This window comes from Marmota monax, unplaced genomic scaffold (genome assembly GCF_021218885.2).
Source record: "Marmota monax isolate L192 unplaced genomic scaffold, Marmota_monax_Labrador192_F-V1.1 WCK01_AAM20220418_F8-fsc00179, whole genome shotgun sequence".
Taxonomy (NCBI): domain Eukaryota; kingdom Metazoa; phylum Chordata; class Mammalia; order Rodentia; family Sciuridae; genus Marmota; species Marmota monax.
The window spans coordinates 415,365-431,711 of NW_026695200.1; the positions used below are offsets into that span (position 1 = coordinate 415,365).

At 40.4% G+C, this 16,347-nt stretch overlaps 2 protein-coding genes across 4 annotated transcripts in view; both read left to right on the top strand.

Moving 5' to 3' along the window:
• Fah (fumarylacetoacetate hydrolase) overlaps positions 1-815 on the top strand; it is a 34,275-nt gene extending 33,460 nt beyond the window's left edge. The window contains exon 14 of the mRNA XM_046428813.1: positions 610-815. Within this exon, the coding sequence (XP_046284769.1) occupies positions 610-689 (80 nt within the window). The 3' untranslated portion in view covers positions 690-815. The remainder of the gene's footprint in view (positions 1-609) is intronic.
• A 5,187-nt stretch (positions 816-6,002) lies between these two features.
• The window catches only part of Tubgcp5 (tubulin gamma complex component 5), a 36,160-nt gene continuing 25,815 nt past the window's right edge, over positions 6,003-16,347 (top strand). For 2 of the 3 annotated variants that reach the window (XM_046428820.2, XM_058574093.1), the window contains exons 1-3: positions 6,003-6,209; positions 8,825-8,878; positions 9,020-9,128. In XM_046428820.2, the coding sequence (XP_046284776.1) occupies positions 6,064-6,209; positions 8,825-8,878; positions 9,020-9,128 (309 nt within the window). In that variant the 5' untranslated portion in view covers positions 6,003-6,063. Of the gene's footprint in view, positions 6,210-8,824; positions 8,879-9,019; positions 9,129-16,347 lie in introns of those variants that run through there. The other variant, XM_058574094.1, reaches the window with a different exon arrangement.

A 16,347-nucleotide genomic window follows, 5' to 3' on the forward strand; every position in this document is an offset into this window, starting at 1 on the left:
TGGCTCAGTGGTAAAGCACCCCTGGTTTCAAGCCCCAGTACAATTAACAAATAACCACATTGCCCCTAGTCACCCAGCTTGTTATTGTTGTAATAGCTGCCACTTTGTAGGCCTTTACTATGGCCAGGCACTATTCTGAGTTTTCTCTGTGTGAGCTCATTACCTTTGTAGCAAGCCTATATGGTGAGTGTTGTCATTAGGCCTATTTCACAGAAGAGAAAGCTGAGGTCTAGAGGGATCCAAGGTCTCAGGCCCAATAGGTAAAACCAGGATTTGAACATGGGCAGTCTGGCTTCAGGCTAATTGGCAGACCTAGGATATGAATCCAAACTCACATGGGGAGAGTTGATCACTGTCAGGAAAACTGTTGAGCCTTGTAGTGCCTCTGGGTGTCTGCATCTGTGGGGAGGGCCCAGAGCTCCAGCTAAGCCCCCTGCCTGGCTCTCTCCAGCTTCTGGGGAGGGTTATTGATCTGTGAAGACCTGTGTTGGTTACTCTGATGGTGCTCTCCTGAATGGGCCCAGCTGTGCTGACCGGCCCTGCGGCTGCCTGAGTGTTGGTTGGGTAGGCCAGGGGCTCCATCTCTGATCCTGTCCTCATCTGTTACAGGACACTGCCAGGGGAATGGTCACCGCATTGGCTTTGGCCAGTGTACTGGAAAAGTGCTGCCTGCTCTCTCGCCTGCATGAGGCGCTCTGCCATCCTGGAAGCAAAGGCCGCCTCACCCCACCAGGCCTCGGTAACGGGCTTCCCTCTGTGGTGCAGGCCTGTTCTTCATTCAGGAATGAATAAAGCCACAGTGTTTTGTCCCCATGCTCCGAGGCCTCCACTGCAGTAGGCCCAGCGGCGTCCGTCATGTTCCTGATTTGATCCAGTGGGCCAGAGTGCGTGCTGTTCCTAGGACGTGTCCATTCATTGACTCTTTTTCACGAGTGAGGTCTTGGTAGAGTTTTCTCATCAGAGATCCCAGGACTCCCAGTATTTCCTGAATTGGTCAGGGTTCTCCAGAAAAACAGAACTGACAAGATGCACATGTGTGAATGAGTGTGTGTGGGGGGGGGAGAGAGAGAGAGATTGAGAGATTGATTTACTTCATTGAACTGGCTCTTGTGATTCTAGAGACTGGCAAGTCCAAAGTCTGCAGGGTGGATTGACTGGCAAAATCCCCTATTTCCCTGGGGCACCAGTAATTTTTCCCTTAAGGCCTTCTTCCTTCATGGAGGGTCCTCTGTTTTGCTCAGTCTGCTCATGTAAATGTTAATCTCATCTAAAAACCACTTTCACAGAAACATGTAGAATAATGTTTGACCACATTTCTGGTACTGTGGCCTAAGTTGATGCGTAAAGTTGCACATTACAGCACTCCTAGGTGTCCAGTATCTGTTGGGGCTGACTGATCTAGGCACAGAAAGGGCACAGACTTGGTTCCAGAATCTGTGTCTGTCATCATGTGATAAACCCTGGGAAGGATCCCCAGTCCTCGGTGCACCTCTGAACTGAGATGGGAGAGGAAGGAACCATGGAGTAGCTTTCCTCCTTTTGAGCCCACCAGAGCCAGGAGAGAGCCTTGTCCCCTCTCTCTGCCCCACTCATTGCAGACAGACAGCCCGGGTCCTCACCTGTTTCCTGGGTGACCACAGGGGGAGAAGGTACCAGCAGTGACCTTTGTTGGGCCTGATGAGCGTTACACCAGGGCAGATGGGTGAGGATGCAGGTCCTGCACATTAGGTCATGTCATCCATTCATTCATGCAACAAATATTTATTGAACACCTTCTATGTGTTAGGCGCTGATCTAGGGACAAAAGACACAGCAGTTACTGGAATAGCCCACCCTGCTACCCTTGGAAAGCTTACATTCTAGTGGAAGGAGATAGGCAACAAATAGGGAAAGCTATGTGGTAGGGCAGATGGTAAATTCAATAGAATATTAGGGGATATGCAGGCTGTTGTAGGTATGCTGGTCAGAGAAGGCCTTGACGCCTTAGGTTCTTAGTGCAACTCTGTCAAAGAGCTGAAGGAAGTCAAGGAGCAAGCCAGATGGATATCCAGGGCACAGTGTTCCAGGAATGGGGATCAAGCCTGAGGACCAAACTTGCTTATCATTTCTAAGGAACACCAAGGAGGCTGGTATTTCTCACATGAAAGCATCTGGGGTTAGGGAGATTAGGGAATTGGTATAGCTCCACAAAGTCATTAAAGATATTTCTTCTGCTCTGCCATCTTCGGCAGGTGATACAAAGAGACTACTGGAACTCCAACCAGCACACCATAGTTCCAGCCTAGCAAAAGGAGAAAGCAAAGAGGTGATATGAATTAAATAGTCTGGGGCTGAGACTTACCAGTTTTGTTAGATCAAGCTGTGTGACACAGGCTTAAGAACCCCTTGAAAAAATTCATTCTATTATATCTCAATCAATATAGATAATCAAAGACATTCATTCACTTTTGTCTCTGAGGAAACTATGGTACACTTTTACTGCATTACCTCAGAGATTTCCAGGTATGCTGTCATGTCCTGTGAGTCCCTGATCATCTTGACAGAACTTCATGGATGGTTGTTGTGTTATGAGTAGGAACTAGCAAGCACTGAAGGACTCATGCTGGCCAGAAGGAGAGAGGAATCCCCCCTCCAACATCTGGAATCTCAGGGAGCTGCCACACAAGGTTGTTTTTTTTTTTTTTTAATTTTAGCAGCCTGGGACATGTTGGGATATCCCTCTAAGATGAGAAATGTGTTGCTTCACCTTGCATAATCCATCATGGAGTAAGAGGCTTAGTGGTTAATGGGTCTCTTTGGATTTTTGAGGCAATGCATAGAACATGTTGTGTGCCTATCTGATGCATTTGCTGGGTGTGTCATATTGCTGCTGGTTTTGAATGGGGCCCAGAGTAGCAAAGGGCTCTAGAACAGGTCGGTACTATGGCGTAAGATATTCTGCCATTTAGGCCTAAAGAGTCAGAAGACCTCTGGTATTGGAGTGTCTGTGGCAGATGAGGATGCTGTATGGAGCTTCTACTCATCCTCAGAAGGAGAATTTCAATGCTTACCTCACTGTGCAACATTGGAAGCCTGCCCACTAAATGCCAGCCAGAGGGCACCACTGCAGAAACAGTTCTCAGTTATCAGGTGGATGAGGTGATCCAGTCTTGGGTGCCACAGCTCTTTCCCTGTCCACTGTGGGTTTGTTCAATGGCACCATGAACAAAGTGGCCATAGTGGAAGGGATAGAGGCTATATGTGGACTCAATAACATGGACTTTCCCTCACCGGGTCTCAGCGTTTTCTATCACTTTGGATTTGCAATGGGGATGAAATTTCATCAGCATATGGTCACTTAAGAACCTACAGGAAAAAAAGGCCTACAGAACTACATGCCTTGGAAGGATCTAACACCCCAGTCATCTGCAGAGGATCTCCCTCTGGCCTTGCCTTAACCACTGGGCATTCAGTAACAGACTTTAGACAGGTGACCTCTCAAGGGCAAAGCCTCTCAAGGCCACAGCTGTCCTAGCAACCTTGATCTTTTTGCTGACTTTTCCTTCTCCCTTTTGAGTAGGACTCAAAGTCAAGGGTTATCAGGAGGCCAGATCATCTACAGCTTGTTTTGCAGATTGAGTGAAACTACACTGATTAATCTGAAGAGAACTGCCATTTTTATGATATTGAGTTTTCTTACCCTTGAAAATGACTTTTCAATAGTTCTGCGGAATAGGAGTATTTGGAAAAAAGATGAAGCATATTAGATAAGGCAAGGTCAGGAAAATCCCTGAATACTAAATTCTAAATACTCAGGAGTTTGAAATATATGCTGTGGCCAGTGGGTCTTAATTAGGGGTGATTTTGCCCCCAGAGGACCTTTTTCAATGTTTGGAAACATCTTGTTTTCACACAGGAGGCTGGCAGGAGTCATATTAGAATCAAGTAGAGGCCAAAGAAGCCGGTAAATGTCCTACAGATCACAAGACAGCCTTCCACAAGAAAGGATTATCCATTCCCAAATGTGACTAGTGCTGAAGTCTAAAAATCTTTCTGCAAACAAGGAAGTGGTAAAGTGACATCATATGGGGATGGGGGTGTTTATCAGGGATTGAACTCAAGGGTGCTTTACTATTGAGCCACATCCCAACCCTTTTTATATTTTATTTTGAGGCAGGGTTTCACTAAGTTGCTTAGAGCCTTGCTAAGTGGCTTTGGACTTGCAATCCTCCTGCCTCCATCAAGCTCAGTTTGACATCAGTTTTGACTTTGTGAGACTGGATGAACTGGTGTGAAAAGTGATAGAGTCAGAGACACAGGTAATGAGGTGTCCTGGAGTCAGGGATCTGAATCAAGGCGGTGGAGAAGAGAAAGTAGACTTAAGAGAAGATTCAGAAATCAAATCATTACTGAGAGGAAAGAGGGGTCTGGCTTAACTCTCAAGTTTCTAACTGTTTGCTGTGGGATATAGTGGTACATATCTCAAGACTGGAAACTGAGGGCTGGGGATGTAGCTCAGTTGGTAGAGTGCTTGCCTTCCATGCACAAGGCCCTTGGTTCAATCCCTAGCATCAAGAAAAAAGAAAAAAAAAATGGAAAGGGAGGAAGAGGCTGAAAAGGAGGCAAGAGAATGAATTCAGTTGCATGTTTCAGCCAACCTGGTAGACATTCATTTATTCCTTCATAAATTATTGAGTCTCAGCTGTGATTATAAGTGCCAGGGCTTAGTTAGGAACAAGATTCATGGAACTGACATTCTAGTAAGAGAAATAGATAAGCCAAGTGCAGTGTCACATGCCTGTAATCCTAGCACTCAGATGGCTGAGGCAGGACAATTGCAAGTTCAAGGTGAGACTCAACAACTTAAGTAACTCAGGGAGACCTTGTCTCTAAATAAAATATAAAAAAAGAGCTGGGGATGTGAATCAGGAGGGAAGAGCCCCTGGGTTCAATCCCTGGTACCAAAAAAAAAAAAAAAGAAAGAAAGAAACAAACAAACAATAAATTTACTATCTATGCATACATATAACCCACCGATCTGGGGAGATATACAGGCAGTATTTAGATTATGGATTGGGTTGCCAAGAAATACACAGTTGCACATACAGATTTGAGAGTTACAAACATAGGGTTGATAGTTGAAACCGGAGTAGAAAACACTGCCCAGGGAGAGAGTATGAATTCCTATGGGTAGAATCATTTCTACCCTACAATTTTCTCCTCATGCATTTGTGCAATTGTGCAGTCTACGTTTTAGGTGATATCAGCTATGCACTGCTACAGTAATTAGATGCAATAAACTACGTGAAAACGTAGTAGATTCCCAAAAGAGAAAAAAAGAAAATATGGAATAGATTTTGGAATGGTTGGTTACAAGCAGCAGTTAAGGGGAATAACTTAGAGGTACATTTTTCATCACACAAGATGATTCTCCACCTTTAGCCAGATAGGATTATGAAATCTGCCTCTGGCCACTTTGGAGCTAGAAGCCAAAGAATAGGTGAGCGCAGGAGCCAGGCTACAGCACTCAGCGCGAATGCCAAGACAATCCGCTTTGCTAACACCTGCTATACGTGGACCATGGAGTGTGGCCCTTGTGGATGATGACACGGAAAGATCATTTATATATAGTAGAAGAAACTGAAAGCTGGAGAAGGATGAACAACTAACTAGGTCATGGCAATAAGGTATGAAGGTGCGAATCATACACCGAACTGTAAAACTAACTTGACTGCTGTCAAAATACACCAGAATTTAAGCCATCAATCAAGATAGGCAGAGACCCTCATTAATCTGGTTACTTAAAATTTACCACGGGCGACTAGAACATGCACATTCGGGTGCCCTCCTTTTAAAGACGCGCCAACATAAATAAAAAAAAAAAATAAACAAACAAACAAAAAACCTTCGAGCCTAGAACGAAAGAAAGAAAAGAAAGAAAGCTCCAAGAACCAATACCAAAGGAGCGCGAATTCTCGCGAGAATGTATCAACCTCGCGTAGGCGCCGCGCCACGCGCGAGCCAAACTCTCGCGAGAACGTCTGCTACTTCGTAGAGACTTGGCGCGGCCGGAACGCCTGGGATATGGCCCGGCTGGTGCCGGCCTGGACCCGGTTGGACAAACAGCAAGAGCGGGACGTGCGAGAGCTCATCCGGCGTGTGTCTGGTCTCCATGACGAGGCAGATCCCAACTTCCAGCTGGCCCTGAACTTCGCCTGGTCCAACTTCAGGTGTGCGGCATGCGAGCCCTGCTCCTGGGTCCTGGCTGCCCGCCGTCGCCGGGGCCGCCTGCTGGGTCGCGGCGGTGCGTTCGGCTGGGCGGCTGGACAGTGGAGGGTGGAGTGGGCGCGTCCCTCTAGGGGAACCCTTGCGGGCGTTGCTGCTTACTGCGGCTGCTGTTGCGCGGCGCCCAATTGTCTCCTGGGTCCCTTTCGCGGATGACACGCAGTTTAAACGGTGAATGGGTCATGAAGTGTGGGCCCCGTTAGCATTGGTCGCGCTTCAAGCGAGTGGGTCTGCTTCTGTTCTCTTCCCTGCTGTCCGCACCGCGCTTAGCGCAGTACGCTGCACATCAAAAATAATTGTTTTGAATGGATGGGTAAGTGGATTTTGGAGCTGTTTACCTTTGTCTCCCACATCTCCATCTCCAGATAGAATGTAAGTAACCAAGAACAGTTATTGGCACATCCTGTGCTAAGTCATTACTACAGTTTTTAATTATGGGTTCTCTTATAAGTAGTTCTTAAGATTTATACATTTTAGATAGGTGGAGTCGCATCTCCTGTTTTCCTTTATGGAAAATGTAAATTAGACAGTACTGTTATGATCATTACCATAATGGAATTATTGCTAAAAGAATGTCAATGTTAACATTCTATCTATTTAATTTCAGTAAGAACAATTCTATATGCTGGGGACTGAAACTAGTGCCTCATGCATGCTAAGCTCAAGCTCTACTACTGAGATTCACCTCCAGCTCACAAAAATCTTCTTGAATAGTGAATAGTTTTTCAAAATGTTACATAAATTACCTACTTGGTTTATGAGAATTGGGGGCTTTCAGATTCATATAAAGCAAGTCAAATTTATGAAATAAACTCATTTCTGGGGCTGGGGTTGTGGCTCAGCAGTAGAGCGCTGGGTTTGATCCTCAGCACCACATAACATAAATAAATAAATGGAACAAACTCATTTCTTAAATGTAATTTATAAAAATAGCAAAGTTTGAAATAGCTCATCTAGCACAGAAACTTAAATGCTGCCTCCCAAGAAATTTTTCCATTAATATTTTAAATGTCAGTGAACAAATAATCATCATTTTTGAATTGGGAGAGACATAAGAAGTTACTATTTTCTTTTATAGGTTGAGAAACTAAACTATAATAGGTAAAGTGGTGTTACACCCAGCCATTTTCTGGAATAGAATTAGATGTGTTATTAAATAGTGGAATCTACTTTTAAGTACAGATTGCTGGCTTTGCTACTAAACAATGGAAAACCAGACTTAAGTAAGCAGTGGTGCTTTAATAGAAGAAAAATGAATGCATCATGTTTACATTGTTAAAATTGTGATCATTTTCTGAGCCCTTAAAAAGTCAGAAATGAAAGAGGGATACCCTCTATCCTTAAGAAAGACAGAGACAAAAGTTAGTAACATTATGATGTATAGTAGGGATTCTTAACCTGAGAGTCTGAAGAGAATTCAGTTATTTGTGAATTCAGATGAGGGGAAAAAAAAAATCACACTAACCTGCGACTGAAAAGTAAGTTTTTTTCATCAATTTTTTTGTCAATTACGAACGAAGACAACAAACCTTAGTGGTATCAGTTTATCTATGACTTTGTCACCAGTAGAAATCACATTATTTTCATATCATATTACAGTTGTTGCAGGTATTTCTAAATATTGTTTGTTGTTACTTTAATGATAGACCTTGGACTTATTTCTAGATCTTATTATTTAGTGACTTAATCAATAAATAGATCTGTTAATAGATCATAGAGTTTTTAAAATTTGATAACTATATTTCAGTACACTTGGTTTTCTTTGCATTTTGTTTTGTGCATTAAAAAATATCAGTCAGGGCTGGGGATGTGGCTCAAGCGGTAGCACGCTCGCCTGGCATGCATGCTGCCCGGGTTTGATCCTCAGCACCACATACAAACAAAGATGTTGTGTCCGCTGAAAACTTAAAAAATGAATATTAAAATTCTCTCTCTCTCTCTCTCTCTAAAAAAAAAAAAAAAAAAAATCAGGGAAGGTGTCCTTAAGTTTCACTCTGGCATTATAAAGATCAGGAACAAGCTGGGTGTGGCGGTGCACACCTGTAATCCCTACAGCTCAGGAGGCTGAGGCAAGTTCAAGGCCAGCCTCAGCAATTTAGCAAGGCCCTTAGCAACTTACTGAGACCCTGTCTCCATTTAAAAAAAAAAAAAAAAAGCATTTAAAAGGGGCTGGAGATGTGGTTCAGTTGTTAAGTGCCCCTGGGTTCGATCCCTGGTACCAGAAAAAAATTTTGGGGGGGGGGGGGGAAATACCTGATAAAGAATATACTTTACTGGACTTAGACACTTAGACACAGGGTCTTTTGTGAAGACAAAGGAACCAGAAGACGGGGTTGGGTGGCTCGGAGTGCACCTGTGTCCTGAGGAAAGAATGCCTGAGTATTCTCTCAGACATGGTGATTGTTTGCCTGCCTGATGGTGGAGCAGTGGTGATAGAGGTGCACGCTGGAAATGTATAGCAAAATATAGCATACAAGGGGATATGGAGAGCTATGAGGTGACTCTTCTTAGCTGTATGACAAAATTGGCATAAAAAAAAATCACGTTTTATCTTTATTAGATTTCATCGTTTCTTGGATGTCAACAGCCACAAAATAGAAAAGACAATAGAAGGGTAAGTTGGTTCTATATGTATGTGTATATATAGATATATATATTCAGAAATATGTGAATTTCTTATTAATCTTCTTGTTAATGTCTTTATAACCTTTAGTGAATTTTTTAATATATTTTTATATTTTTTTATATATTTTAGAATTTATGAAAAATTTATTATTCATTCTGATCTCAGCAAAGCTGCTAGTTGGAAGAAATTAACTGAGGAATTTCTAAATTCATCACTTCCCAGCATAAAAGAAATAAAGGTATGCTTCCAATTATGAGATCTCCATTGTATATTTCACATTTTTTCAATCTGATTATTGTCAGCTTATTTTTGTTAATATTTAATCATTCATTCTATTTTAGTATTATCCACTAGCTAGAACGTGATCTCCTGGAAGTTGACTTAAATGTTGCCATCAAATAAGTTTGCTTCAGGTTTGTTATGAAAAGAAAAAGCGTCTTCTTATTTATTCATCTTCTTGCCTTCAACGTACCGTGGCTATCAAGATCCACGATTGGTACAAATCATAGCACTTTCTGGATATCTTAAAACTTCCAAATGGCTTCTCGGCATTTGGTAACAACTGCATATTCTTATTTAGTAGATGCCAGATACACTTTGATAGTGTGTCATTGGGCCTCAAAAGAACAATGATTTGCTAGAAGTATTCACAGAACTCAAAAGCTGATATCCTCACTGTTTTTAATGGCTTATTGCAGTGACAGGATTCAGGATAAACTCAGCAAAGGGACAAGGTACATAGAGCAGAAACCAGCACAAGCCTCAGGTGTCCCTTCCCAGTAGTCACACAGGGATGCACTTAATTCTTCTAGTAACAGTGCATGACAACATGTGTAATTTGTTGCCAACCAGGGCATTCACCTGAGGTTTGGTGTCTAGGATTTTTATTGAGGTCGGTCTTGGAAGCATGCAGTGCCCATATGGCTGCCCTTAACTACTCAGACTCCAGCCCCCCAGAAGTCAAACTGAGGACCTCTGGCACATGAAACAGACATTTACATTAATTCACATTGTTAGCATTAACTGTGGTCACACTGATAGAGCATGGTCCAAACTTTTGGCAGACACACTCTTCTTAGCAGAGTCCTCTGAGGGTTTAATTGGGGGGGCTGGGGTTGTGGCTCATTGGTAACGCGCTTGCCTAGCATACGTGAGGCACTGGGTTCGATTCTTAGCACAACATACAAATAAATAAAATAAAGGTCCATCAACAACTAAAAATATTAAAAAAAAAAAAAATAGGTATCTGCCAGGAGCCCATCTAGGGTCATCGGGGATGCGGGATATTAAGGGGTTAAGCAACCTATACCTACTCAGTTAACCTTTTTACTGCTCACATATTCACTCATTTAATCTTCACAATAACCTCTGATGAATTTTCTATTATTGATAGGCTTTCTTATTTGTTAACACTGTAGAAATTGGTATCATACAGAAGAGAGATTTAAGACTGAGATGTCAGTGGTAGAGGGCTTCCCTGGTACACTTGAAGCCCTGGTTTGATCCTTAGCACCACAAAAAAAAAAAAAAAAGAGAGAGAGAGAGAGAGAGAGCTTTAGATAATTTTTAGATAATTTTTTTATATAATTTTTTAAAAATTTTCTATCAGTTTAAGGAAATGGTTCTAAAGGTATTTCAGGAAGAAAGAGGGAGTGGAAGTGTTTTGAATCCATGCCCTAAGGACTAGAAACGCATTTCTATGCACTTTAGTCTAAGGACCACTTGGGAAGAGGAGGTAGATCTTTTTTAGATACCTTGACTAATTTTACTTCCTAAGTAGACTTTATGTGTTAGTCAGCTTTCTATTGCTGTGGAAATTTTCTCAGAAAAACTGAGAAATTCAGTTTAAAGGAGGAAAGGTTTATTTTGGCTCACAGTTTCAGAGGTTTCTGTCCATGATCAGTTGGCTCTATTGCCTTTGGGCATGTAGCAAGGCAGTATGTGATAGGCAAATTGCACCTGATAGAGGAGGCTACTCACCTTGTGGCCAGGAATCAGAGAGAAAGAGAGGAAGAGCCTAGGGCCCCAGTATCCCTTTCAAGTGCATGCCCCTAATAACCAAACTACCTTCTACTTGGGCCCACCTCCTAAAAGTTCCACCACCTTCCATAAACCCCATAGGCAGATGACCAAGCCTTCAACACATGACTTTAGGGGACAATTAAGAAACAAACCATAACACTGTAGAATGGAATAATTTAGGTGTCATTACACTATAATATGAATATAATGGCAAGCTTTTTTGTAGCACGTACAATGTCCTAAGCAGTGTTTATCCCATGGAAGACCATTTTCAATGTGTATTATTAATATCCCCATTCCAACACAGCAAATGTTTCAATCTCAGTTTAATTTAAATTAAAATACAGTCACGTGTCCCTTAGTGACAGGGATGCATTTTGAGAAATGCATCTTTATGTAGTTTTGTCATTGTGTGAGTGTTGCAGAATAAAGTAACCTAGGTGGTACGGTCTTACTGCTCACATAGGCGATATGGTTTATAGTTTGTTGGCTATAAACCTGTACAGCATGTCAGTGTGTGTACGGTAGGTAACTTGTCATGATGGTTTTTATGTATCTAAACTTATCTAAACAAAGAAAAGGTCCAGAAGAAATATATATAAAAATTTTAAAATGGCACACTTCTATAGGACACTTGCCATGTATGGCGCTTATAGGACTGAAAATTGCTCTGAGTGTATAAGTTGAGTGCGTGGTGAGTGAAATGAGGGCCTAGGACATGATTGTGCACTACTGTACACTTTATACACTCAGTACATTTAGGCTACATTACATTTATAGAAAAAAGTTTCCTCAATAATAAGTTGACCCAGCCAGGCACGTGGCTCTCGTCTATAATCCCAGCGGTTAGGGAGGCTGAGGTAGGAGGATGGCTAGTTGAAAGCCAGCCTTAGCAACGGAAAGGTGCTAAGCAACTCAATGAGACCCTGTCCCTAAATAAAATACAAAATAGGGCTGGGGATGTGCTTCAATGGTCAAGTGCCCCTAAGTTTAATCCCTGGTACCCCCCACTCAAAAAATAATAAGTTGACCTTGAAGGCATTGGGGTACACACCTATAATTCCAGTGACTTGGGAGGCTAAGACCCTCTCAAAATAGAAACAGAAAAAAAAAAAGAAAAACTTAGGATATAAAGAAAGAAAAAACTTTTGTAAGGTAGTGAACTATATTTGTGTTTTAAGCTAAGTGTCACTACAAAACAGTCCATTAGAAAAAATTAAGAGGTTTATAAAGTAAAAAATGTTACAGTAAGACCCGGTTAACTTTTTTTTTTTTTTCTTAAGTCCTGGGAATTGAACCCAGATCTTCTCTGCCATTAAACCACATCCCCAATACTTTTTATTTTTGGTATTGGTGATTGAACCCAGGGGTACTTTGTGTGGGACATATGACTTCATTCCTTTTTGTTTGAATTGCTGGTTTATATGGTAAGCTTAGGTTTAACCTTTTAAGAAACTGCTAAATTGTTTCTCAAAGTTATCTTGTCATTTTACATTTCTACTAGAAATGTATAAGGGTTCCAATTTCTCCACATCCTTCCTACACTTGTTATTGTCTCTCATTTTGAGAGACAATATATTACTCCCTAGGAGTATGTAGTACTATCTCAAGTGGTTTGATTTACCTTTCCCTAATACCTAATGATGTTGAAAATCTTTTCAAGAACTTTTGAGCTTTTTAGCCAAATGTATGTTTCCTGTGGTGTCCATTCAAGTCTTTTGCCCAATTTTAAATGGATTATTTTGTCTTATTGTCTTATCAGAGTTGCTAGTTGCTTACATATTTTTCATGCAAGTTCTTTATCAGAAAAATTATTTATAAATATTTTCCTCTAGTTTCTAACTTGTCTTTTCACTTTTTTTTTTTTTAAGTAAAAAGTTTATAAATTTTAATGGAGTACATTTTGTTAATTTCTTTTATAGCTTATGCTTTTGGTATTTTATCTAAGAACTCTTAGCCTAACCCAAAGCCATCAACTTTGAAGTTTTATGTTTTTAGCACTTGCATTTAGGTCTGTGATCCGTTTTGAGTTAATTTGTTGTATATGTTGTGAGAAAAGGGTCTAAATTAACTTTTTCTTTTCTTTTTTACATATGATTATACAATTCTCCCAGTACCATTTGTGAAAAGGTTATCATCTATCAAATTGATTTGGCACTTTTGTCAAAAACAAAATAAAAATTTTTTTAAAATATAAGGATAGGGATTGGAGATGTAGCTCAGTGGTAGGCCACTTGCCTAGCATGCCCAAATTTCTGTCCCCAGGAACATACACACACACACACATACACACACACAGAAGTAAAGATGTATTGCTGGATTCTGAATTGTTTCATTGTTCTGTATACCTATCTTTATTACTTCATAGTAAGTTTTTCACTTGGGTAATGTAAGTCCTCTGTCTTAATTTGTTTAGGCTGCTATACCAAAATACCATAGACTAGGTGGCTTTTATAAACTATAGAAATTGATTTCTCGTGGTTCTGAAGGGTAGAAATATAAGTCAAGGCCGTGGCAGATTTGGTATGTGGTGAGGCTGCTTCCCAGTTTACAGTTAGTCATCTTCTCTCTGTGCTCTCACCTGACCGAAGAGCTGAAGGATTCCCAGAGCCTTCCTTATTAGGACACTATATCATTCAGTAGGGCTCTGCTTTCAAAGGCCCCAGTTCCTAATCCCATCACTGTGGAGGTTAGGATTTCAACACGAATTTCTAGGGGAACATAAATGTTTAGACTTAGCACCCGCTGCTGAACTCTGGAACATGCCTGTAACCCAGCAACTTAGGAGGCTGAGGCAGGAGGATTGCCAAGTTCAAGACCAAACTCAGCAATTTAGCAATGCCCTCAGCAATTTGGTGAGATCCTGTCTCAAAATAGAAAAATAAAAAGGACTAGGGCTGTAGCTCAGTGGTAAAGTGCCCCTGGATTTAATCCCCAATACCAAAATAAACAAACATCCTCCAGCTTTGTTCTTTTTTTAAATTGTTTTATCTCTAATGGACCTCTTGAATTTCCATGTACATTTTAAAATATTCTAAATTTCTACAAAAAGCCTGCTAGAATTTTTGTAGGGATTGTGTTGAATCTCTAGATTAATTTAGAAAGTACTGCCATCTGTTATGGGTTGAATTGTGTCCTCCAAAAAGATATGTAAAAGTTCTATCACCTAGTACCTATGAATGTGGTCTTATTATAGGGTCTATGATGATGTAACAAGTTGGAATGGAGTTATCCTGGATTAGAGTAGGCCTTAACCTCATAACTAGTATTCTTATGAAAACAGGGAAACTTGGACACAGTCACACATAGAACGTTATCTGACAGTGGAAGCAGAGGTTGGAATGGTGCTTCTGCAAGCGCCAGGGAATGTTAGCAACCACCAGAACTACCAGAAGCTAGGGAGAAGCAAGCAAAATCCTTCATTGCAGACTTCAGAGGGAGCATGGCCCTACCAACTCCTTGTTCTCAGACTTCAACCTCCACAACTGTTAGAAAATAAGTGCTTTTTGCTTTAAACCATCCAGTTTATGGCTTTTAATGATAGCAGTCTTGGGAAATCCCTTTTTTAGCTGTTTTTTTTTTTTAGTCCCAGCAGACTGGTCTCGTAAATTCAGCTAAGAAGGATTCCCTTTGCTTCTACTTTTCGATTATAGAGATATGGTTTTAGTCCTCTTTCAATGTTTGGTAGAATTCATCAGTGAAACCATGTGGCTTGGTGCATTGTTTTAGAGGGTTCTCAAATTGTTGATTTAATTTCTTTAATAGCTACGAATATCTTCTAAGATTTATTAATCATTGTGTGAATTTTGGTAAATTGCATCTTTCAAGGAATTGATCCATTTTATCTAAATTATCAAATTTGTAGGCATTGAGTATTCATAATACTCCTTTATTATCCTTTGTAATGTCCGTAGAATCAGGAGTGATGGCCTCTCTTTCATTTCTGATTTTAGTACTCTATTTCTTCTTGTGGTAGCATAGCTAGACATTTATCAATATTATTAATCTTTTCAAAGAACCAGCTTTTGGTTTGTTGACTTTTAAAATTGATATCCTGTTTTCAATTTCATTGATATCTGCTCTTTCTCTCTCTCTCATCATTCATGTTTGTGTGTGTTTATATTTATGCACACATACAAACATATAATATATACGTATATATGAATATATACATATATATATATATATGTGTATGTATATATTCATTTATTTGTTTATTTTTTTATTTTGGGAAGGGGTACTGGGGATTTAACCCAGGGGAACTTTACTACTGAGCCACATCCCCAGCTCATTTTATTTTTTATTTCGGGACTGGGTCTCAGTAAGTTGCTTAGGACCTAAGTTGCTGACATTGGTCTTAAACTTGTGATCCTCCTGTCTCAACTTCCTGGCATTATAGGTGTGCACCATTGCACCTGACTCTGCTCTCATTTTTATTATTTAGTTTCCTTTGGCAGATCTTTCTTCTTTTTCCAGCTATCATTCTGATAGTCATCTCTAGTTTATATCTATTTTCAAATAATTATATTACTTTCACAGGTAGTGTAGGTGCCTTGTACAGAATAATCATAGTTTCTTCCTCCCATCCCTTATAATATAACCATCATTCATTTCACTGAGAAGCAAAAATCATTTTTTTGTTTTGAATAATTTTTGCCATTATAATTTCTAACAAACTGCGAGATGCAGTAATGCACTCCTGGTCATCCCAGGAATTGGGGAGCCTGAGGTAGGAGGATTGCAAGTTCAAGGCCAGCCTGGACAAATTAGCAAGATCCTGTCTCAAAATATGAAGAACTAGAGATGTAACTCGGTGGTAAAGTACCCTAGATTCATCCCCCAGTACCAAAAGTGATAATAATAATAATGTTTCTTCGTTTGTTTTGTTTTGTACCAGGGATTGAATTCAGGGGCACTCAACCACTGAACCACATCCCCAGCCCTATTTTGTATTTTATTTAGAGACAGGGACTCACTGAGTTGCTTAGAGCCTCACTTTTGCTGAGGCTGGCTTTGAACTTGTGATTCTCCTATCTCAGCCTCCCAAGCCTCTGGGATTACACCTGTTTATTGTTAGATCAACTAAGAATATGCAAAATATAAGATTTTATTTTACCTTCATTTTTTTTTCCTTTTCTAATGCTCTTCAATTCTTTATATAAATTCAAGTTTCCAACCTGTATCGTTTCCTTCTCTATGAAAGATTTCTTTTAACATTTCTTGCCAGGTATGTCTACTAGCACAAATACATTCAATTTTTTATTTAAGAAAGTCTTTATTTCTGCTTCACTATTGAAGGATAATTTTGCTGGATACAGAATTCTGGGTTCTAGGGAATTTTTTTTTTTTTTTAACACTTGGAGTATTTCACTCCACTTCTTTCTTACTTCTTCGGTTTCTGAAGAAAATTCTAATGTAATGCCTATTCTTGTTCC